Below are 23466 nucleotides of genomic sequence, written 5' to 3' on the forward strand. Positions count from 1 at the left end.
ACCCACATAACAACATAAACTACTCCTCGCCGCCGCACTGGTCAACCTCTGGGGTTGGAACGACCTCCCCCCTCATCACGAGGTCCCTCAAACTCTAAGCTGTGCCTGATGGAAGCAATAGGATCAGCAAGCTTCACCCTCATACCCTCCGGAGCTGCAGAGAACCAAGATAAGATCATATGAGCAGTCTTCAGCATTACAGTCAGAGGATTATCACATTTATTAGCAAAAATGTAATCATTCCGCGTCAACCACATAGACAACACAAAAGCTTTGACAAACCCATCCCCTACCCCCCCTCCCCCCCCGGGGATCCACCGTGCGTAAAGAAGACCGCCAGACAAAGGAAGTTCAGGTAACTGAAGGAAACTACTAAGTTTCGACCACACCTCCCTAGAGAACTGACACCTTAAGAAAAGATAGTCCACAGATTCAACCTCCGAATGACATAACACACAAGTGTCAGTCGGGAGCCTATTACAACGACGTTAGGCAAGATTTTCTAGCAAGAGAATCTTGTTTTTCCAAGCTAGCCAATTGAAAATATTGACCTTCCGCGGACACGGACCTATCCAAAAGGTTTTAGCCAAGGGGCACCGCAGTCCCCCCTCATTCAAAAAAGTATAGAAAGACTTGACCGAGAAGGACCCGTTAGCCGTCAGACTCCAACTCTATACATCCCTATCATTCCGCGACGCCACATTCAGTTGAGATAGCAGCAACACGTACAACATCCGGGTCGTTCGCGAATGGTGGCAACTCAAGTAACCAAGCCAACTCCCGAATCGTCCCATGAGGCGAACAAGAAGCAGAGAAAGCATCTGGCCAAATGAACATCGGTGCAAGGCCATTGAGCCATCTGTCCTTCTATAAAAGAGCCTCCGCTCCAAATTTGACTTGAACCGACACGCATCCTCTAAAGGCTGGGAGACACTGGGAGACCCCAGACCAAAAGAAGGAAACTCACCCATTCAGGACCCGAAACAAGTCCCAAGTGGGAACGTTATAGTTGAACCTAAGAATCTTCACTTCCCCCCCATTGCGAATCCGAAAGCACCTTCCATCTCCATTTCCCCAACAAGGCCAGATTGAAGGAAGATAGATCCAGAATGCCCCACCTACCTTGCTCCTTCCCACGACATATGTTTTTCCAAGCCACAAGCCTACAACCAGGGTGTTCAATGTCCGGGCCAGACCAAAGAAAATCTCTTCTAATCCTGTCAATATCCTTTAAAACCCATTTTGGTAACCGAAACAAAGACATCCAATACGTCGGCACCGCAGATAAAACCGAGTTGACAAGTGTGAGTCTACCCCCAATTGAAAGATAAGAGGATTTTCACGAAGCCAAACGCCCTCTGACTTTGGCGATCAAACTCTCCCAGTCCTGTTTACGGGGCCTCCTACTCGAAATAGGGATACCAAGATAGGTAAGTGGAAGAAGTCCCACATCGCAATTAACCGTTTTGGCATCACTAACCCGTGGAAGTTAATGCAAATTCGTGGTGTATAGACACGTTTTAGAGAAGTTAGTTTCTAGCCCAAAGAGGCCTTCAAAGACCAGGAGAATCAATTTGATCACCCTGAGGTCCTCAGCCCCCCCACCGTCATTACCAGGAGATCATCCGTATAATGCAAATTGCAAATCCGTCCATGCTCGCCCAGTGGCACCCCAATCAAGATTTGAGAATTCAATGCATTATCAAACATGGTGCACAACACATCCACAACCAGCACGAAGAGTAGTGGCGACAGTGGATCACCCTGACGCAAACCTCTTTGGTACCTCACATAGCCACAAAGAGACCCATTGATTAAAATAGAGGCCTTCGAAGAATTCAGGATCGTAGATATGCATCCTAACCATTTGGGTCCGAAACCCCTGGTTCTCAGGAGGTCAAGCAAAAAACCCCAATCCACAAAGTCAAATACCTTGGCAAAATCCACCTTGAGGATATGACCCGACAACCTTCTTTTGTGCATGCTGAAAATTGTCTCTCCGCCATTGCAATGTTATCTAAAATACATCTCCCTTTAAGAAAAGATGATTGCGTGTGATCCACCAAGGAGTCCATCACCGAACTAAGCCTCAAGGACAGAATCTTGCTAATGATTTTCATCGTAGAGTTGATTAAACTAATGGGTCTATACTTCCCTGGTGAGGACGGACTTAAGACTTTAGGGATGAGCACAATACAGGCCCAGTTGATTCATTCCAAATTCGCTTTCCCGTTATAAAAGTCCTCACAAAGTTACATGACCTCCCCTTTTACAATTTCCCAGAAGGTTTTAAAGAAGAACATGGGAAACCCATCCGGTCCAGGAGCCTTGTCACTTCCCAGATCAAACACCGCATCTTTCACTTCCTCAAGTGTAAAAGGTTGTTCCAAAAAGGAAAGGTCCACAGGAGCTTTGTTAGTCAGCAAATAATCTAGATCCACCTTGAAAAGGAAAGCTCTACGTTGGCCAAAAAGGGCGCGAAACCTCTGTTCAAACACTTTGCCAATATCTTTAGCCTCAGTGAAGGAGGTAGTTCCAACATTAATGCTAGGGATAAAATTGATATTTTTCCTCCCATTAGCCATAGAATGAAAGTACCTAGGAAGACTATTCTGGGTTAACCGCGGGAAGCGGTCGACACAAGCCCTATTAACAAGAAATCTATCCAACTTAACCCAAATAGGGTTCGCCTGTCCGTTAGTCCAAGTAAATCGTCTTCTGATCGCCGGAGGTTCAATAAGACACAAATCGTGCAGCAAAAAGTTTGCATCACGGATGTCCGCAAGGTTCAGATTTCCTCCCCCTTTGTCCTCAAGAGAGAAAATAGCATTAAAGTCTCCACAAATCACCCACGGCACACTAGGATCCCCCGGATAACTCCGAATATCCTCCCAAAAGGTACTTTTAAGCTGGCACACATTCGGACCACAGACTGAGGTACATCGCCAAGTTAAGTTGTCCTTCTTAGAACAAAAATCAACCGTTAAACAGTAATCACCCTTCATAACCACTGTGCCCTGGAACAGCACACTGTTCCACCCGACAATGATACCTCCAACGTCCCAAATGACGGGAGAAAGATAAATTGGTCTAAGCGAGGACAACCAATCTCCCTCCACTTAGATACCGGAACTTTCCTCAAGTTTGGACTCTTGTAAACAGCACACGTTCACAAAATGAAAGATTCAAAAAGTCCTTTACTAGGAACCGCTTAGCTGGCCTACCCAGACCCCTAACATTCCAGGAAATAATATTCACAAACAACTAACTAGATTCCGCAGACCTCCATAGAGGTCTCCGCCTTCTCTAAATTGGAGACAACACATGCCAAGGACCGGGTTTTTTCTACATTACATATATAATAAATACATGCATCCAGGTGACCATCAGAAATATCAAACGAAATACCACATGCATTACAATAGCTAATAATCTGAGAATTGGACCAGTCGGAAATAGCAAGGGGCAAGGAAGGCGCACCTTCTGAGGGATCCTCCAGTATGACCTTCATCTTGGTCGACCTTGGAGGCTCTGCCATGAAACCCGCCTCCTCGTTCCATCTAGATGATGGTTTTTTGTGTCGCTCGCTCTTCCTAACCCCTTTTGCCACATCAGTGGGATGGTGAAGATTCCCCCTCCTTCAACCCCGGTAGCAATTCTCTAATCGATCTTTCAAATTCATAGATTGGTTCATCTGATTCATACTCTTCATCACGGTCTTCAGACTCAGAGACATGAGAGTCACCCAACTCCCCTTCCTTCCCGATGTCCTTGTGAACTGCAACCGGCGCTAGAACCCAAACATTTGCAAGAAATTGCCACTGGAAGCCCGCTGGGGGAACAGTTGTTGGTTTTGCATGATCATTCAAGACATCCACACCCTCTAATAAAAGCCCATGCTCCTTTAGAGGACAATTAACTCCCTCCCCCTCACTAGCCAACCCATTTTCGTGCGAAATAGCCGTTTGAACCTCCTCATTTAACAACCTACAAGTAGGTCCCTCACTTGTAGAGATAGGCCCAGATCTCGATCCACGATCCCCATCCGCTCCTCTATGTGAATGGGCCGGCCCAAAAAGGGGCCCACCCGATCCAGGTCTATTCCCTTTCACAATGGAAATTGGCCCATCGCCCTGACGCAGCTCCATGTCCAACGCGAGCGGATCCACAAAGCCCTTATCATAATCCCCCACGTTAACCTCCTCCTGCTTCTTCTTTCGCCGCATATTTAATGCAACCTCGGACTCCTAGAGAACCATGCACACTTGAGTTCCCGCCACCTCGGACGTCGGTACCTCTTTCGTGACAGGTCTAGAAACACCTTTCTCTGCCCCTAGACTTGGGCGAGCCACCCATCTATCGACACCGCACTTCTTCTGTCCTTTCAACGCCGCTCATGGCTTTATCTCCTCCCTTCTATTCATCTCTATACCATCAGTCGACCGACCAACGGTCCCTCCCCGTAGTTCTTTTCGGCCCAATGGTCCCCTAACCAGCAGCCTCGCCTGAGCTTTGCCGCCGTCCACGTGGGAGCTCCGTTCCACCACGTACCCTTCTTCCCGTCGGGAACTCCCGGTAATTCCAGCATGGGAACCATGCTCAACCAAACCTGGCAACACCGCCTCCGATCGACTGATGCCGGCCCTCTGCATGGTCTGGACAGAGCAGTCAGGTCGGACCACCTTTCTCGTGACTACCACATTTTCCATCATCCTCAGGGCGGGAGCTACGCTCAACCAGTCCCTCCGGATTCTTCGCGCTCGATCCCTCAGTGGCACGCTCTCATACCTCCATGGACGATGCCGCTTGCTTGTCCCGCTTCACCTGGTGCTCCAACTCACCACCTCCCCCGATCGCAGAGAACAAAACGCCCGAGATTAGCCGGTACGTCGTTTGCTTCCCCTTATCATCCGTCAGCAACACCAAATACTTTCGCATCCCCAGATTGAGCTCGAGCTCAATGGGTAGAGATGTTCCCGGCCTCCGGCGCACCAAAGCAAAGACTAAACACTTGTTTGTTTTAAATTCCAGTGAGAGAGCCACCAGCTCTTCCACCTTCTTCAAAACTTCCAAGATTACGCTCCAGCACCACCCCGTGCAGTGGTAGGTTCCAGATATGAACCCAAATCCCCTCGCCTGACGCCCTGTCCACCGCCTTGTTCTCCGCCGACCATGGAGCGAACCTCGCTGAGCACGAACCATCCTTAGTAGAGAACTGCACCACATCGAGCTTGCTTACCTCTTTCACCTACGCACGGCTAGCTAATGAAACCAGATACATATTATCGTTCAATGGGGTGAGTGGTCCGGCAAGCGAACGATTGATAACCGTTGGAAGCACCTCAACCAGTCCGGCATCAGACACATAACCAGATAAAATAGTTACCACCACCACTAGCGCCAGCTCCTCTCTAACAGCAGCTATCTCCGGAATCAGAGGCAACGACAGGGATGAATGCGAGGCTGTCAGGGGACATAGCTCCGGAGATCTCTGTGCCAAAGAAGTTGGCGCCTCCTCCGAGCTCTCCTTCGCAGTCTCAGCCACATGCTTAGAGCGAACATGAATTCTTTTCCTCTTAGGGCTCCGTCACGGCTACCATTTGCATTTCGCAGCAACGTGCCCCTCCCCCGCACAACGAAGGCACACAACTTGATGGTGACATTCAGAGGTCATGTGCGTCGACCGGAAGCACTTGTCGCACGTCTGTTCACCAGGCGACCGAGGTCGCTTAGCACCCGAGATCGGTTAAACCTTATTTAACTCCTTGCACCTCGCCCCTTTCGACCTCTCTAAGTCCTCTGACGATGAGCTGACGGCCTCCACGAACGACATCACCTTCTTCACGGTGCAACCCTCCCCACTCTCCGGCGCACCCTGATGAATTTCTGGCGACCGTCCACTACCCCACAACCCTCCCAGCAGACTCATCCTCTCCTCCACGTACCCATCTAGATAATTCATACAAGCTCTAAAAACAAAGGTTTTTTAGTAAAACATTTCACTCTAACTCTTATAACATAAAACTAACTTTCTTTTTATATTTTACATAAACTTGGGTACCCAAAATGAAACATAAGCTTATTTACTATGGCACGCGTCTGCACCAAACCCATTCAACCGCTTAAACCTTTCCACCATTCATCTTGCCTAGAACTTATACTCCCTGTTAGATGATCTAATCTGAGCCATTGATCTCTTCTATTACTCCAGAACTTACTCTCTTCTCTTGATCAAACAATCTCAGCCATTGATTCTTTTCCAGCCAAAACGACAACAACCATAACAAACTTTTGAACACCTAAAATTACCACCATACCCTCTTCACACTCTCTTCTGCAGTAATTCAGAAATCCTGCAAAATCAACAGCCAATTCAGCCTACTTCTACTACTCAATTCTTCAATCACTCTAACATCTTCCCCTTGATTAAAGATCACATACACCCAAAGCTTCTCTGAAACAAATCTGTTTCTTTGCATCTAAGGATATAGTAAAAATATCGGCCAATTGTTCTTCAGACTTGCAAAAATAAAGCTGGATTTGAGATTCAGCAACCAATCCTCTGATGAAGTGATATTTCACATCAATATATTTTGTTCTGCCATGCATCACTGGATTTCTTGCTATGGCAATACATGAACTGTTGTCACAATAGATAGGAATTGCATCTTCATGCTTCACACCACAATCAAACAACAATTTCTTGATCCATATCCCTTAACAACATGCTGAACTGAGGGCAATGTATTCAGCTTCAGTTGAAGAAAGAGCAACAACCTCTTGTTTCTTTGATATTAATGATACTGCACCTGAACCATATATTAACACCACTCCAGAAGTACTTTTCCTATCTACAACATTTCCACCCCAATCACTATCAGAAAACCCAAGCAATGACCAATTCATACTCCTCTTGAAGGAAATTCCATGACTCACAGTACCGGCAAGATACCTTAGTATATGTTTTGTTGTCCCAAATGCATCTTTAGTAGTTTTTGCATAAACCTACTAAAAAAAACTCACTGTAAATGCCAAATCAGGACGGGAATGAGTCACATCCATCAGTCTGCCTATCAATTTTCTGTAATCAATCACATTGTTCACCAATTCAGCACTTGTACTAATCAATTTGTAATTTGAACTTAGAGGAGTGAATACTGGTTTACATTGCTGTAAATTATAGGCTTTGAGCAAATCCTCAAAATACTTCTTTTGGCAAATATGAATACCTAGTTGATCTTGCTTCACTTCAAGCCCCAAAAAATAGGACATCAATCCCAAATCACTCATTTCAAACATCTTCATCATGTTTTGTTTGAATTCTTTTAACAGACTATCAGAAGATCCCATGCATATTAAGTCATCTACATAAATGCACACAATTAAAATCTTACCTTCTGCAGCAACCATTTTGTATAATGTATGCTCATTATCACTCCTTTGAAAGCCTTGTTCAAGAAAATATGAGTCAATCTTTCCATACCAAGCTCTAGGTGCTTGTTTTAACCCATATAAAACCTTATGCAACCTGTACACCATATGCTCACACCCAGCTTTTACAAACCCTTTAGGTTGTTCAACAAACACTTCTTCATTTAATTCCCCATTGAGGAAAGCTGATTTCACATCTAATTGATACACCAACCAGTTCTCTTGGGCAGCTAATGCCAATAACAACCTCACTGTCTCCATTCTTGCTACTGGAGCAAATATTTCATCATAGTCTACACCATACTTTTGCACATAACCTTTTGCAACTAACTTGGCTTTAAATTTATTTACTTCACCATTAGGTTTGTATGTAGTTCTATAAACCCATTTCATACCAATGGCTTTCCTATCTGCAGGTAAATCACACAAAGCCCAGGTTTTATTCTTCTCAATTGCTTGAATTTCCTCCACTATTGCTTCCTTCCAATTTTCTGATTTCACTACTTCTTCATATGTTCCTGCATGGATCAGTCACAGCCAGAGAAAAAGTACAGCCTTCATAAATTTCTTTCAATGCTCTCGCTCTTTGTATAGGTAACTCATCAATACTTTAATCACTCAGCTGTTCTGACTGCCTACCTGGTGAATTCCCATTGCTGCTATAACCATTAGTACTACTACCACTTCTTGTTACTGAGTTTTCTGATTGCTCAGATGTAGATTCTGCTACAATTTTCAATACTGTTCTCATATCTGGTAGTATCAATGCCTTTGTAGTAGCTTGAACTTCTTTCCACTGCCAAAATTCATTCTCAGAAAAAGTCACATCTCTACTGATCACAAGTTTCCCTGATTCTGGTACATAAATTCTGTAGGCCTTGGTATTAATACAATAGCCAACAAAAATACCTTTAAGAGCCATTCTATCTAACTTTTGCACATTTTGGGCAGGCAAATGTGTGTATGCAATACAACCAAAAACCCTTAAGTGATTTATCTTTGGAACTAGGCTTCATAGGGCGTTTTATTCCACATGCTTGTGTAGGAGAAATATTAGACAGATATACTGCTGTTATAACTGCTTCTGCCCAGAAAGAGTTTGGTAAATGACTTGAATTTAATATGCTTCTTGCCTTATCAATAAGAGTTCTATTTTTCCTCTCAGCAACCCCATTTTGCTGAGGGGTATAAGGGGCTGTCAGTTTACCATGATCAGCACAAAAACCATCAAATTCCTGAGATACAAACTCTCCACCCCTATTTGTTCTCAAAATTCTCAATTTCTGGCCTGATTACCTCTCAACAAAAGCTAAGAATTGTTTGAAATTGAGAACACTTCATGTTTGTACTTGATTGGATACACCCAACTCATTCTAGTACATTCATCAACAAACAATAAAAAATACTTACTGCCGCCATTAGATTCTGTCTGCATTGGTCCACAAACATCTGCATGCACAAGATGTAATTTTTGCTCTCCATGACTTGCCAGAAGAAAATGGCAATCTGGTTTGCTTCCCATACACACATGCTTCACACATATCTACTGGTTGAACCCTTGGCACCCCAATTACAAGCTTCAGTTGATTCAAAATTTTCAAGTCCTTGAAAATGCAAATGTCCATACCTGTGATGCCACAATAAAGATAGATCACCTTTTCTTCTGTTCACTAAATTCACTTGCTTATAATCACCAGCAGAGAACTCTATTGGATACAAATTGTTACTATTTCTGTGCAACATCAACACTAATTCACCTGCTACATTCATGATTCTACACCAAGTCTTCTTAAAAACAATTTCATAATCACAAGCTGTCACCTGCCTAATACTGAGTAAATTATGAGCCAACTGTTGCACATATTTCACATTATGAATCAGTTTTTTAATTCCTCTTTGCATTATAACCATCACTAAGCCTCTACCTTGCACTTCAACATCTTTATCATTACCTAACTTCACATTATGCTTCACTGATTCATCCAAACTGTAAAATAAATTCTTATCACCTGTCATATGATTTGAGCAACCACTGTCCAATAACCATAGTGAAGAACTAACATTGCCATCACCTCCATGCACCAAAAACAAATTACCATACTCACTAGCATTTGTATCATCTTGAGAATTAGAACTAGATCCCTTCTCAAAATTTCTGTTTTGAGACCAACGATGAGAGTGCGTGTGCCCATATTTCTTACAATTAAAGCATTGAATATTCTACAAACCTCCTCTACTGAATCTCTGTCCACCAAATTGCCTTTGCCCTCTTGAAAATCTGCCAAAGGATCTTGAACCAACTCTTCCCCTTTGCCATGTATTACACTCAGAACTACCTTGCTGCCTCTGACCACCATGTCTTTGATCATAACTACTTCTTCTCCAATTGCCATTAGTCCTGCCTCTTCCTCTAAAACCTCTTACCCTTACTCTTTGCACATTTCTATCTCCACTTTTATCTCCTTGAACTATAAAAGTTTTATCTCCATGCTTTTCAAAAAACTGATTATACCTTGCTTCATGAGCTTGCAAAGCACTACTCAATTCATCCAAAGTCATTGTCTTCAAATCTCTAGCTTCTTCAATAGAGGTTACAACATGCACAAACCTTAAAGATAGACTTCTCATGACCTTCAAGACTACCTCATCTTCCTTCAACTCAATCCTCATACCTCTGATTTGATTTACAACAGCTAGAACTCTTGTAATAAAATGTTGAACTGCCTCATCCTCTCTCATCTGCAGTAAATCAAAATTTTGTCTCAAAGTCTGTTGCCTTACTAAAATCATTCTAGAAGAACCTTGATCCTCATTCTTGAGATGATCCCAAGCTTCTTTGGCTGACTCAAACCTCCCCAATCTGTGAAGAACTGACTCATCCACTACCTGTTATAACAAGAAAAAAGCCTTTGCATCATCTTCCATTTCCTTTTCAGTTGGCTTCTTCTCTTCACTAAAACCCTCTTCAACAATTTTCCACAGCCTCTGAGACCTGAAAAAAGTCTTCATCCTAAAGCTCCAATGTTCATAGCCTTCTCCTTTGAAAATTGGCAACAAAGCATGAGAAATTTCTGGTGTTGATGTAGATGAAGAACTAGATGCCATTTCTTGAGTAAAAATGGACTTCTCTTTACTCATACACAACTACTGAACAACTCTTCACCTCTGAAATCACCTCACCATATAACTTCCTTGTCTTCCACTTCTCAGCCAACAATTCTCTCCACACACCTCAAACAACAACACAAACTCACACAACACCACAAATCAGTAAAGCAAGCAAAAAAAATACCCAGAGAACTCACCTCGCAGCTCTGATACCACTGATAATCACTATATTAAGAGTTAAGAACATGAGGAACAACTTTTTTATACAAAGCCAAGATCAAAAACCTTTCAATTCATTCATCGGATAAATAATTCATACAAGCTCTAAGAACAAAGGTTTTTCAGTAAAATATTTCACTCTAACTCTTAGATGTTGTTTGTTTGCAAGGAGTGGAATGGGATTGGATTGGGAATGGGTCAAATCCCTTGTTTGGTTGGAAGGCATAGGAATGAGGGAGGAGTCTTTGAGGAATGAGATGAGGGGAGAACCCTTATTAGGATTCCTCTCATTTTCTTGAGGATTGCCCAATGCGGATTTGGAAATGTCCATTTTACCCTTAACTTCAGTTGTTTTTCCATCATGTTTTGTCATTTTCTTTATATATATATATATATATATATATATATATAGAAAAAATGTTAAGAACATTATAAAAAACATAATAATGATAACATATTATAAATAAAATAATACTATAAAAAATAATACTATAAAAAATAATAATAATAACAAAAAATTAAATTAATTATAAAATAACAAAAATAAAATGATAACATTGTAAAAAAACAACAACAATAATAATGAAGATTAATTGTAAAATTAATTATAAAAAATTAAAAAAGATTTAAATAATAATAATAATGATAGCATATTATAAATAAAATAATATTATTAACTAATATATTTATTTATTTATTATTCACTTAATAAGGGCATAAGAGACATTTCCCACATATTTTTTCTTTTTACTTTTTCCATTCCCAATAAATTACTCTCCTATACCGTCCAACCAAATACAGTTTTCCTTCCATTCTTAATCTATTCTCCCTTATTCTCATTTCTATCTCATTCCTACTCAATTCCATTCTTTGCAAACAAACGACACCTTATAACATAAACTAACTTTCTTTTTATATTTTACATAAACTTGGGTATCCAAAATGAAACATAAGCTTAGTCACTATGGCACATGTCTGCACCAAACCCATTCAACTGCTTAAACCATTCCACCATTCATCTTGCCTAGAACTTATACTCCCTGTTAGATGATCTAATCTGAGCCATTGATCTCTTCTATTACTCCAGCTCCTCGAACTTACTTTTTTCCCTTGATCAAACAAATCTCAGCCATTGATTCTTTTCCAGCCAAAACGACAACAACCATAACGAACTTTTGAACACCTGAAATTACCACCATACCCTCTTCACACTCTCTTCTGCAGCAATTCAGAAATCCTGCAAAATCAACAGCCAATTCAGCCTACTTCTGCTACTCAATTCTTCAATCACTCTAACAAGAGAGAGAGATCTTGTGATTAGAATGAGGTTTGTTATCAAGAAGTTGATATTATTGACTTATGAACTGTTATTGATATCATGATAATGTGAGGTCTGTTCTTGTTGCATGTTTTTTTTTTAACCATAATGTTGTTAATTAGAGATTTGTGGAAGTTACGTAGAGTTGAGGAAGTTGAGGTGCACTGTTGTATATCTATCACTCCTTTACTCAGTGGCGGAACCAAGGGGGGGCGACGGGGGCTTCAGCCCCCCTCGGCACCGGAAAGATTGTTGTTATATGCTGGTCTCGCCGGAGTTTGTCCAAGGAGAAAGGCTAGAAGCCCCCCTCAAGCAAAAAATGTTTAATGGAGTTCTTCAGCGCATTGCTTTGTGTCGCCTGCTGGCTCAACCGTGGCTCCGGTCACCAACTCTGTCACGCGATCTACTTCTTCAGTGATGAGATGAGAATCATGATTCATGAGATGAGATGATCTCTTGTATGGTTGAGGCCCAAACAAAACTATCTATATATGAGGGGATGTATAGGACGAAACTTATTTTAGATTTTTTTTAAAATTTATTAATTTTTTATCTCTGATTGTTATCATGATATATTGAGTAATATTAATTCTTTTCTAAAAAGAAATTTAAATATATCTATTCTATTTAAATTATCATAAACTAAGTCTACGAAAGTCCGTATTTTTGAGGATTTTTATATAAATAGTGATTTATCTTTTTTTTTAATCTATGATAAGCTATAATTTTTTAATTAAATATATTTATTCCATGTAATCTTCTTTAAATTAGATGAACATCTCTCCATTGCATATAAATTTCCAATAATTCATATATATATATATATATATATATATATGAATTTATTTGGGATTTCTATCTCGATTTTCAAATTGGACGTTATTTATTAAAAATAAAGCAAAGGAAAATATATTATTTTGCATTTGAATTTGTTGTAATTTGTAGATATTAAATTTAACATTAATATTATATTAAAATTTTATTGTACTTTAATTTATTATTTGAAGAAAAAAATTCTTATCGAGTCAGGCTTGTGTGCCTTGATTTCCTTGATTTTAAAGTCATAAGTCTGCTTCGACAGAATTTGAGGATTGTATTGTTGGACCAGGCCAGTCCAGGTAAGCTTAAAATGTAGTTATCTACCAAACTTAGCTCCTCCTAAACCGGTCCGACCCATTGACAGATATGTGCTAATTGACACATTTTCAAACGTAGAGAGCCTACGTGGGCATATTTTCAAGAGTAAAGGGACTATTTGATAGCATTTTTTAATAGAGAGACAAAAAAAGAAGAGACAGCAAAGTAAATGGACCAATTCGGATATTATAAATAATAAATATGAACTAGGATGAGGTTGTTCATCCAATATTAGGATGCAACCAAAGTAACACAAGCATGTTAAGATTGAACCAAGTTGCAAAACTTTTCAAAGCTAAAGATAAATTCATAAAAAGAGAGATGATCTTAACAATGAAATTTATCGCCCATTTGTAACTAGGAGAAGAAATTGTTAGGACATAAACAAAGTAACACAAACATTGATTTAAGATTGAACCAAGATGCCAACTTTTCAAAGCTAAAGATCAATCCACAATCCACAGTACACAAACACACAAAAGAAATTTAGGAGAATAAAGTGCAAACATGAATTAGAATAATTATTTGGAATGAGTGATTGTTTAAATTATATATCATTGAAAGGAAGAGCAAATAAAATTACCATTACATGAGTACTAATCTTGAATAAAATCACAAAAACAATAAAATCCAAAATGACACTGACATTAATAAATAATAAAGAGCGATCTACAATTTTCTAGGAAGACTTGTTGAAGGTGATTGTTACTGGATTAGCGCCTGGGTTTGCTACAATGATTGTGATGTTTCTTGTTGTTGTGTTGATCGATACTTGGGCAGTGCTTGGAGTTACTAAGGTGATCCCTGGTGATATTTCGACATGATGTTCCTGCTTTCCTGATTTAAAAAAAGTGGGACATTCCGGCCATTTCCACCCATAATGAGAGTTGTTGTCAGGTTCTTTTCCTGAGACGGTCATGCCGATGCTAAGACCAGTTGTAAACATTGTATCTGTAAGGATGAATAGAGTGTAAAATTGTAAAAGTGGTTTAGTAAAATTTTTCTTTTGTCTCTAGTTGAACCAATACAAGCCAATATATATATAAATTGAGATTCACAAATTATTCTTTAACTTCTTTCTCAAGAAAATAACTTTAATTTAAAATATCTAAAGAATCATTGCAAAATAATATCCTTCCTTATATATATATATATATATTCTCTTAAAATATACTCCTGCCTAAAGAATCATAACAAACGAATTTCCTTTTTTTAATAAAACAAAGTAATATCTTTCGTTAGATATATATATATATATATATATATTCTACTAAAATATACCACTATCTAATATGGAGTTTAATATGGCATCATATCAATAACATATATATTAATTTAAATTTTATATGAGTTATTTTTGTGATGAAATTAATCAAATTTAAGCTCAAAATAAATAAAGTGAGACATGATTTTGCAATTAGAATTCTATGTTGGCTCTATAAATTATTAAAAATTACAGAATATATGAAATCTAAATATACTATAATAGTTACACAATAATAAATAATTTTTTATAAAAAAATACTAAGCAATGAACTATATGCAATAATTAGCAGAAAGGAGGATGCTTACCTTCGAATAAAGCTATTGAACCAAAACAAAGGGAATTGAAATTTTTGCACTGAAAAGAGATCACTAATTTGATATTGATAGATTAAGAGTTCATAATATTGGTTTATATATACTATTTGTTATAAAAGTTATGATTTTAAATTTTAAAATATATCATCATCCAGATTATCTATTATTAAGATATAAAAGTAATATAGATCACTTTATTTGATTTAAATTCAAAATTAGATTAATGGTTTGGAATTCTCCTAATCTAATTAGGATTACAACTTTAAAAAAATCCTCTAATTAAATTCGGTCAACAATGTTATTGATATTTAATCACAAAATATATGAATATGTGTTAGAGATTTGACAGATACAAAATCCTCTAAAGCATATACATGGTTTTTTTAAGATTTAATTATTAGAATTTGTTAATGAAAGGGAAGCAATCTTACATGATTTTTTTTCCTCTTGGTTTTTTTAGTATATATATATATATATATACTTTGAATTCTTATGAGGGATTGGGCTGGATAAATTTTGATTTAAAATTTGAATTTATGGATAAGTATTGGCTTGTTTTGAAGATTTCTAATGTTGGATCTCCTGAATAAACGATTTGTTAGTTTGTTATCTTATTTTTAGATTTTTTTTTTTTTTAAATTCATTATTTTTTTATCTCTGATTGTTATCATGATATATTGAGTAATACTAATTCTTTTCTAAAAAGAAATTTAAATATATCTATTCTATTTAAATTATGATAAACTAAGTCTACGAAAGTCCGTATTTTTTTTGGAGGATTTTTATATAAATAGTGATTTATCTTTCTTTTTTTACCTATGATAAGCTATAATTTTTTAATTAAATTTAACATTAATATTATTTTAAAATTTTATTATACCTTAATTCATTATTTGAAGAAAAAAATTCCTATCGAGGCAGGCTTGTGCATGCCTTGATTTCCTTGATTTCCTTGATTTTAAAGTCATAAGTTTGCTTCGACAGAATTTTTTTTTTTTTTTTTAAAAAAAAATGGATAAACCACTTCAATTAAAAAAAAGAAAGAAACAGTAACAACCACATCACACATTGTCGCAGAACAAAACAGCGCTACAGAACACCACAAGAAGTGGAACAAAAAATAAAAGCACACAGAACTGACACGAGACATGAAAGGGAAAGACAACGAAAATACAAGCCGCCACACCGCGCCTGGAGAGCTCAGACGACTGGCCCGTGGTCTGGAACTGTGTCGCCTCAGAAGGAAGATCTCCTCTTGCCTCTTGAGAGGAAAAGCCCCCTCCAGCCTCCTACACCTGAGGGTCAGCAAAGTCCAAGCTTCAGCCGATGGCGTCACAGGACTCCACCAACTTCGCTTTAGGGCTCTCAGCAATTGAAGAGAACTACGACAATAGCATCAGATCAATTTTAATCATAAGAGCATGTGTAGACAAGCAATTATCATTAAAAATTGCAATTATTTCTAACAATCCAAATATTCCACACAATAGCCTTGACTACTAAGTCCCCCATGTCTCTACAAGTAACATAAGATCTCCAGGGACCCATACCAAATGCATAGAAATGGGGGGCTCCGGGAGATGCAGGATCTCCACATAACTCCACACCTGTTTCGCAAAAGAACACTACAGGAAAAGATGATCAACCGTTTCCAAGCCGGCATGACACAAGACATAGGTAGCTGTAGGGAGCTTATTGCATCTACGCTTCTCTAAATTCTCAAGGGAGAGAATCCTATCTTGCCATACCAGCCAGTTGAATACGGAAATCTTTTTAGGACATAGGTTACGCCAAAAAAAATCGCGCAATAGGACACAGCAGCCCCCCGTCAATCAGGAAATTATAAAAAGATTTCACTGTAAAGATACCATTTCCTGAAAGTCTCCACCATTTTCTATTCCCCGAGCGCAGGCCCCCGTAGTCGAGTCCTAATAGCCTGCATATCAGGATCAGCCGAGAAGGGGGCAATATCAAAGAAGCTCGAAAGCTCACTGATAGTACCATTGGGTGCTCGTGTCCTACTAAATTCTTCCGGCCAAATGTTCATAGACCACGGCCATTGACCCACCGATCTTTCCAAAAAAAGGTCTCCGTCCCTGAATTGACGCCTTGCACCACACATCCTCTTATGGCCGGTAGACAGCTCAGAGCCTCTTTCCAAAAGAAGGAAACTCTACCTGATTGCCTGGGAAACATGTTCCAACATTGAACACCGTAATTAAATTGGATCACTTTCGCAACCCCCCAAGATAAGTCCGTCATGAATTTCCACCACCATTTACCAAACAAAGCTTGATTAAAGCAGTGTAAATCTAATATTCCCCATCCCCCAAGATCTCGGGGGCGACACAAATTTTTCCAAGCCACCAATCTTCTTTTAGGGTGGTCAATGTCCGGTCCCGTCTACGAATCCAGTTAAGCTTAAAATGTAGTTATCTACCAAACTTAGCTCGGCCCAAACCGGCCCGACCCATTATCAGGTCAACGTCAAGCTTGGGAAGGATTAGTTTAATCCAAAATCAATAAAGTTTAATAGTTCTTCTTAATTTAGGATTAGAATACATCAATAAGAGAAACATATATATATATATATATATATATATATGCCATTGAATTTATATAGAACATAAAGTTCAAACTTATTGCAGAGACATCAACTCCTCTTGATATTGTTTATTTGTTGTATAACCAACTTGAACACATAACAACTGTCTGCAAATCTAATCAGCAGCCATGACGCAGTCAATAGCTTCTTTGCAGATTCCTGTCATTGTAGCTTCTGGTCCATAGACCTGCAAACATAATATTAATATAAGAATCATCGGTTAAGGTTTCTTCAAGCACTTTTCCGGTTGTTTTTCAAAGATGTTTAAAGCTTGCTTAGTTTAATACTTCAATGTAGATATTAAGATATGAAGATTGAAGTTTACCTCAAGTGGAATGCCGAGTTCCTTGCCCAAAGCTTGCATTTTTGCCAAACCAGTCTGATAGTTTGGACCGCTTCGACGAACATAGATGTGCATTCTTGCAGCTTTTAGCTTGGATTCCTGCAATACATAAATTAGATATGAGAAATTTTCAGTAACTGTGACACAGTCACACAGGTAGTGATATTTGATTAATCACACAACCTTCTCCCTCAGGGCTCTAATGATTCCATTAAATGTAGAAGCGACATCAGTGAAGTTGGCTATTCCCCCGCAGATGAGAAGAGCTCTTTTGCGACCATCAGGATCAGCAGTAGCACACCGCAGTCAGTCATGGAAAGGAGGATACAGTTTATGAATTTGTGCAGGACTGGTTGGTTATGAATAAAGACAGTGAGTGCATCAGGTTCATACATCAAGAACAACTCTTGCATACTGCAAGACCTCATCCTCCTTAGGTGCTCCACTGTATTCAGCATAGTTTCCAAGCTCAGATGCGTAGCCCAAGTCTCCAACCTGGTAATGAGAATCAAAATAGCACATCAAATTTTAAAAGATTGATATAATTTTTCACCACCAGGAGAATTGGTATTTTTTAGCATAAAACTTTGAGAAGGAGATTGACACATGAATTTGTAAAATTGTCTCTCAATCTTAAGGAAGTGAAGTAGTAAACAGGAAACTTTATGGTGATAGAGAAGCAGCTTACTGTATCTGAATATATAACACTTGCACCACCACCAGCCACCATCGTCCAAATGCGTCCCTTGGGATTTAAAACAGTCAACTTCAAGGAGGCACTTGTCTGGAACAAAAAGAGTTTTAGAACAGTTAAGGCACATACGAATGTCATCAATGGCTTCTGCTAATTTATTTCTTGTGAAGAATCAGAGGAAGCAGGAAGCCAGCACAATTCATGTAAATCATTCATATGTTCTCATCATGGCTAAGTATGCAAGATCAAATATAGAGAAACAAACATACAGGACCTTCAAAAATTAACACCATAGATAGTTGTCGTCATTATTAATACAGAGTCTAAATATCTCACGGTATAAGGAAAACTGACTTTTAATTACCTTCTCGTCCAGTTCATGAATAAAGCTTTTGGCAGGGTTCAGGACTCTGCCAAATGGGAGCGGGAACTCGATGTTTCCCCACCTACACATTGTAAGAGCACCATTTTAGGCTCACGTTCAAGCATTTAATTTAAAACTAGTTACTAGATATTCATGGGAGTTCAAGAATACTTTTGAAAGTTAAAAAGTCACGGTGTCATCTAATTCTCCTCGCATGTCCAATGAGTACGGCTCCCCATTCACCAAGGTAAATGGATTCATCTCAAGGAAAGTGAAGTCCAAATCTGCAATTCATACAATCAATTAATTTCAACCAGTTTCTACATGGTAAAAGCATATAAGAATAACTTCAGAACATCCTTGCAAACACATAAAAAAGGAAAAGGCAAATGGTTGTTTCAGATGAATGACTTGCTAAACCAGTAAAGTTCCTCTTTTTGCAGCATTAGCATCAGATGCTGATTAATACATGCATAAACATACCTTGGAATACTGCAAATACACCCTTGATGAAGTCCCCAATTTTCCCTCTGACCTGTTCCAACAGATACATCCAATAAAAAATCGAAGAACACCAAACAACAACTCATTCATACAGAGAAAGTGTGAATATAATAAATTTTACAAATTTTCTAGAATAATTCATTCAAAAATCAAAAGGATTATGATCAAACAAATTAAACTCCATAAAGCACCTCACATCCAGAGGAAGAGTTGCAATCAAAGGGGCACAAGCTTCAGACGTCATGGGCTTCTCAGTTGGAAGGAATATAGTCCTAACCTGCAACATCAGTCACCAGCAGCAACCCGCATAAAGAAGAAGAAGAAGAAGAAGAAGAAGAAGAAGAAGAAGAAGAATAATAATAATAATAATAATAATAAGAGAAACAGAAAACACGTTTAAAAAAATGGAGTTTTGATTGCTTCCAACCACACCTTGTCCCAATTCTCCTCAATTTCAATCCCACCACACTCTGAGAAGCTGATAGTGCAGCCAAGCCTCTCCAAGACGATGGAGAGATAATACTCCTGGTCATGAGGAACAAATGGCTCCACTATGAATGTGGTAATGGGAGCCTTGCATCCTCCCATCTCAACCTACAAAAATCCAATAAAAAGAAAACTCAACTTTCTAAACCAATTCCTTAATTGCATACAAATTCAGAACCCAAAAACAAACGAACAAACAATCACCTCCACTCCAAGCCTTCCCTTCACAAAGTGAGCCAAGTTCAGAGCCACCAACCCACTCTTCCCTCGCTTGCCAAACAGCATGTCAGGCTTCACTACAAGTTTCATGGATGAAAGCCAAGGCTCCTGGTTTACCAACTCAGTGAATTCCGTCGATTGCGTAACCTATGTATATCAAACCAAAGAATTACCAATCCGTAACAACAAAATCCCAAACGAACACACAAAAAAAAAAAAACCTGAGCGGATAAGATTTAGAGGTCGATTCCGGCCAAACGCTTGAGATGCTGTTTGAGTAGCCTCTTGGAATCATACTCCCTGATCTTCTTGCGCGCCATAGATGGAACTCTGGAGAGATCTGGTCTCGACGGAGATGAGAATGATGAGAAGCGATGGTTAGTGCTTAAAAGCTCGAAGCTTTATCTACCCTTCATCGCCGTCGCCACCACCACCAACCAGCATTGACGCCGGCTTCATTGGTTTATCAATGAACTTTTCACATATAGTCCTCTTCAAAATTATTTATTTATATATAACCCCCCAATGTTAAATATTTCTTTTATTTTGAATATTTTAGACTGCCAAGAGATTTGTGGATTTTGATATTTTGAATCGTCTCGAGATATGTATATTGGTTGATCATGAAAATTAAACATTTTAGATTGCCTAGAGATTTGTACTCTTGGATAATCTTGGGATTTGGATATTTTGAATCACCTCAAAATATGTTCTCTCGGTCAATCTTGAGATTTGGGTATTTTAGACCGCCTTGGAATATGACCTCTTGGCTGATCCTGGAAATTGTATATTTTGGATCACCTCGAGATATGTGCCCTCAGCTGATCTTGAAAATTGTGTATTTTAGATTCCCTCGTGATTTGTGTTCTCAGCTGATCTTGGGATTTGGATATTTTGTATTGCCTCAAGATATGTGCTCTGAGCTGATCTTGGGATTTGGATATTTTGGATAGCCTCGAGATTTGTGCTCTTGGTTGATATTGAGATTTGGATATTTTGGATTGCCTCGAGATATGTTCTCTCAGTTGATCCTAAGATTTGTGTATTTTAGATCGCCTCAAGATATGTGTTTTGAGCTGATTTTGGGATTTGGATATTTTGGATCTCCTCGAGATCGATGTTTTTAGCTGATCCAGGAATTTGAATATTTAAATTGTCCAAAATTGACTGATCTTGGGATTTAGATATTTAAAATAGTCTCGATATATGTGCTCCTGACTGATATGGGTTTTGAATATTTTAGATCATATTTCTTGGCTGATCCTAGAGTATATCAAATTTGTTTATCTCATATTTTAAAATTTTGATTTGAATTTGGGCGTGTATTTAATTTAATTTTTTTATATAAAAATAGAGAGACAAAGATAACATAAACAACACTAAGCAACACGCAACCCACCACAAGGAGATGAGGGAGAGGTTTCTTCAGAGTGGCACTCGTACCACTTGATATAATAAAAATTGAAAAGCAAATCAAATTACTACTACTTGTGTTGGTGAACAAATCAAATTGAAGCTAATATTAAATAAAATGACAAAGACAATAAAATCCGAACTAGCACTCCACAAATTTCATGAAGTCAAATTAATTATTGGGAAGACTTGCAAACGATGTTTGTTACTCCATCAACCCTTGGGTTTCTTACAGTGATGATGGTGTTGGTTGGTGTGGTGTTCATCGATACTAGGACAGTACTTGGGATTACTAAGGTGACTCCTGGTGATATTTCTAGATGATGTTCGTGCTTTTCCCAATTTAACAACAGTTGCACGTTCCGTCTTTTTCCACCAATAATGAAAGATGTTGGATTTTTCCCTTGAGATGGTCATGCCGATGACAAGATCAGGTGACGACATTTTATCTACAAAGATTGGTAGAGTGTAAAATTGTAAAAGTGGTCTAGTAAAAATTTTCTTTATTTCTAATTAAACCAATACAATTCAATATATATATACAAGTTGAGATTCACAAATTACTCATAACTTCTACCCAAGCAAATAATTTTAACCTAAAATAGCAAAAAGAATTATAACAAAATAAATACATAGAATATCTTCTCTTAAAATATATACCCAGCCTAAAATGGAGTTTAATATAGCATCATATCTCTAATAAATATTAGTGTAAATTTTATTTGAATTATTTTTGTGATGATGGTAATCAAATTTTTGTTTAAAATAAATAAAGTTATACATGATTTTAAAATTAGAACCCGATCTTGGTGCAGCACTGGCTGACTACAAAGCTCTCATCAGACTATAAAATGCTAAAATTATATAATATACCAAATCTAAATAGACCTAATAGTTGCGCAATGATAATTAGTGAAGTATATGTAATAATCAACAGAAACGTGGATGCTTACCTCCAAACAAAGTTATTATACCAGAACGTATGCAAAAAGAGACTTAATTTGATATTGATTTTAATAGATTGAATGCTCATGGTACTGGTTTATATATATATAATATTTTTTTATAAAAGTTATGACTCTAATTTTTAAAGTATATCATTATCTAAATTATCTATTATTAAGATTAATATAAGATTTTAATGATAAAGATATATATCAATTTATTTTATTTGATTCCAAATTAGATTAATTGTTGAAATCACTTCAAATCTAATTAGGACTATAAGTTTAGCGGATTCTCCTAATCAAATTAGATCAACAATGATATTTTTAATCAATACTTGATTAAATCACAAAATAAATAAATATATTTGATAGATCAAAATTGCTTTATAAAGATTTTGCACAAAATCCTCTTGACAATATGAAAGTCAATTTTTTCTCTCTTCAAATTTAATTATTTGAATTTGTATGTGAAACAAAGTAAAAATATGATATTATGTGGCCTCAAATAATAAGAGTTTTTGTGAATTAATATTTTGATTGGACACGTGGTAACATGTGATAGGTCAAAACTAGTGACTTATCTAGTTCTCAAACCAAGCAAGTTGAACCCACTTATATGTTAAATTTTGATTGTTTATGTAGAAGTCTAGTAATAAACAATTACTAGCAATGGATGTCTTACACTATAGGTTTTTCATGCTAATTAATAAAATAAATTTAAAATTAAAATCAAATAAAAAAAATAATATACAGTAATTTATATTTTTTTCATAGTCAAATATTTTTAAAATTAACTAGTCAATTTTTTTATCAAATACAAAATAAATAATAAATAAAATCTATAAAAAGTGATATTCTATCTCGAATAACTACAAAGTTACATGTGTTTATTACATTACATAACCCAACATGATCGTGCATAGCCCCACAATCTATAATTTTTTAGATATTTTTAGGTTTATATTATTGAAAATTATAATCATTCAAATTAACGAAATTGTTTTGAATGATTATTATTTTTAGTTTTATTGGCTTTCAATTTTCTTCTTCAGTTTTTTAATTTGATCATGAATGGGATTAAGACTTGTATGTTTTTT

The 23466-nt window shown here is 37.7% G+C and overlaps 2 protein-coding genes and 1 pseudogene across 2 annotated transcripts; all 3 read right to left on the bottom strand.

The window, feature by feature from the left end:
* Positions 1–41: 41 nt before the first annotated feature.
* Positions 42–1983, bottom strand: LOC120263278. Its single transcript, XM_039271144.1, has 3 exons — positions 1583–1983; positions 968–1228; positions 42–408 (listed from the first exon to the last, which is right to left on the bottom strand). The coding sequence occupies exons 1-3, from the start codon at positions 1981–1983 to the stop codon at positions 42–44; spliced, it is 1029 nt and encodes a 342-aa protein (XP_039127078.1).
* Positions 1984–8964: 6981 nt separating this feature from the next.
* On the bottom strand, positions 8965–11131 carry LOC120263279. Its single transcript, XM_039271145.1, has 4 exons — positions 10859–11131; positions 10737–10754; positions 9660–10317; positions 8965–9551 (listed from the first exon to the last, which is right to left on the bottom strand). The coding sequence occupies exons 1-4, from the start codon at positions 11129–11131 to the stop codon at positions 8965–8967; spliced, it is 1536 nt and encodes a 511-aa protein (XP_039127079.1).
* A 6248-nt stretch (positions 11132–17379) lies between these two features.
* On the bottom strand, positions 17380–20471 carry LOC120262904 (annotated as a pseudogene).
* Positions 20472–23466: the final 2995 nt, after the last annotated feature.

Source organism: Dioscorea cayenensis, chromosome 6 (assembly GCF_009730915.1).
Source record: "Dioscorea cayenensis subsp. rotundata cultivar TDr96_F1 chromosome 6, TDr96_F1_v2_PseudoChromosome.rev07_lg8_w22 25.fasta, whole genome shotgun sequence".
Taxonomy (NCBI): Eukaryota; Viridiplantae; Streptophyta; class Magnoliopsida; order Dioscoreales; family Dioscoreaceae; genus Dioscorea; species Dioscorea cayenensis.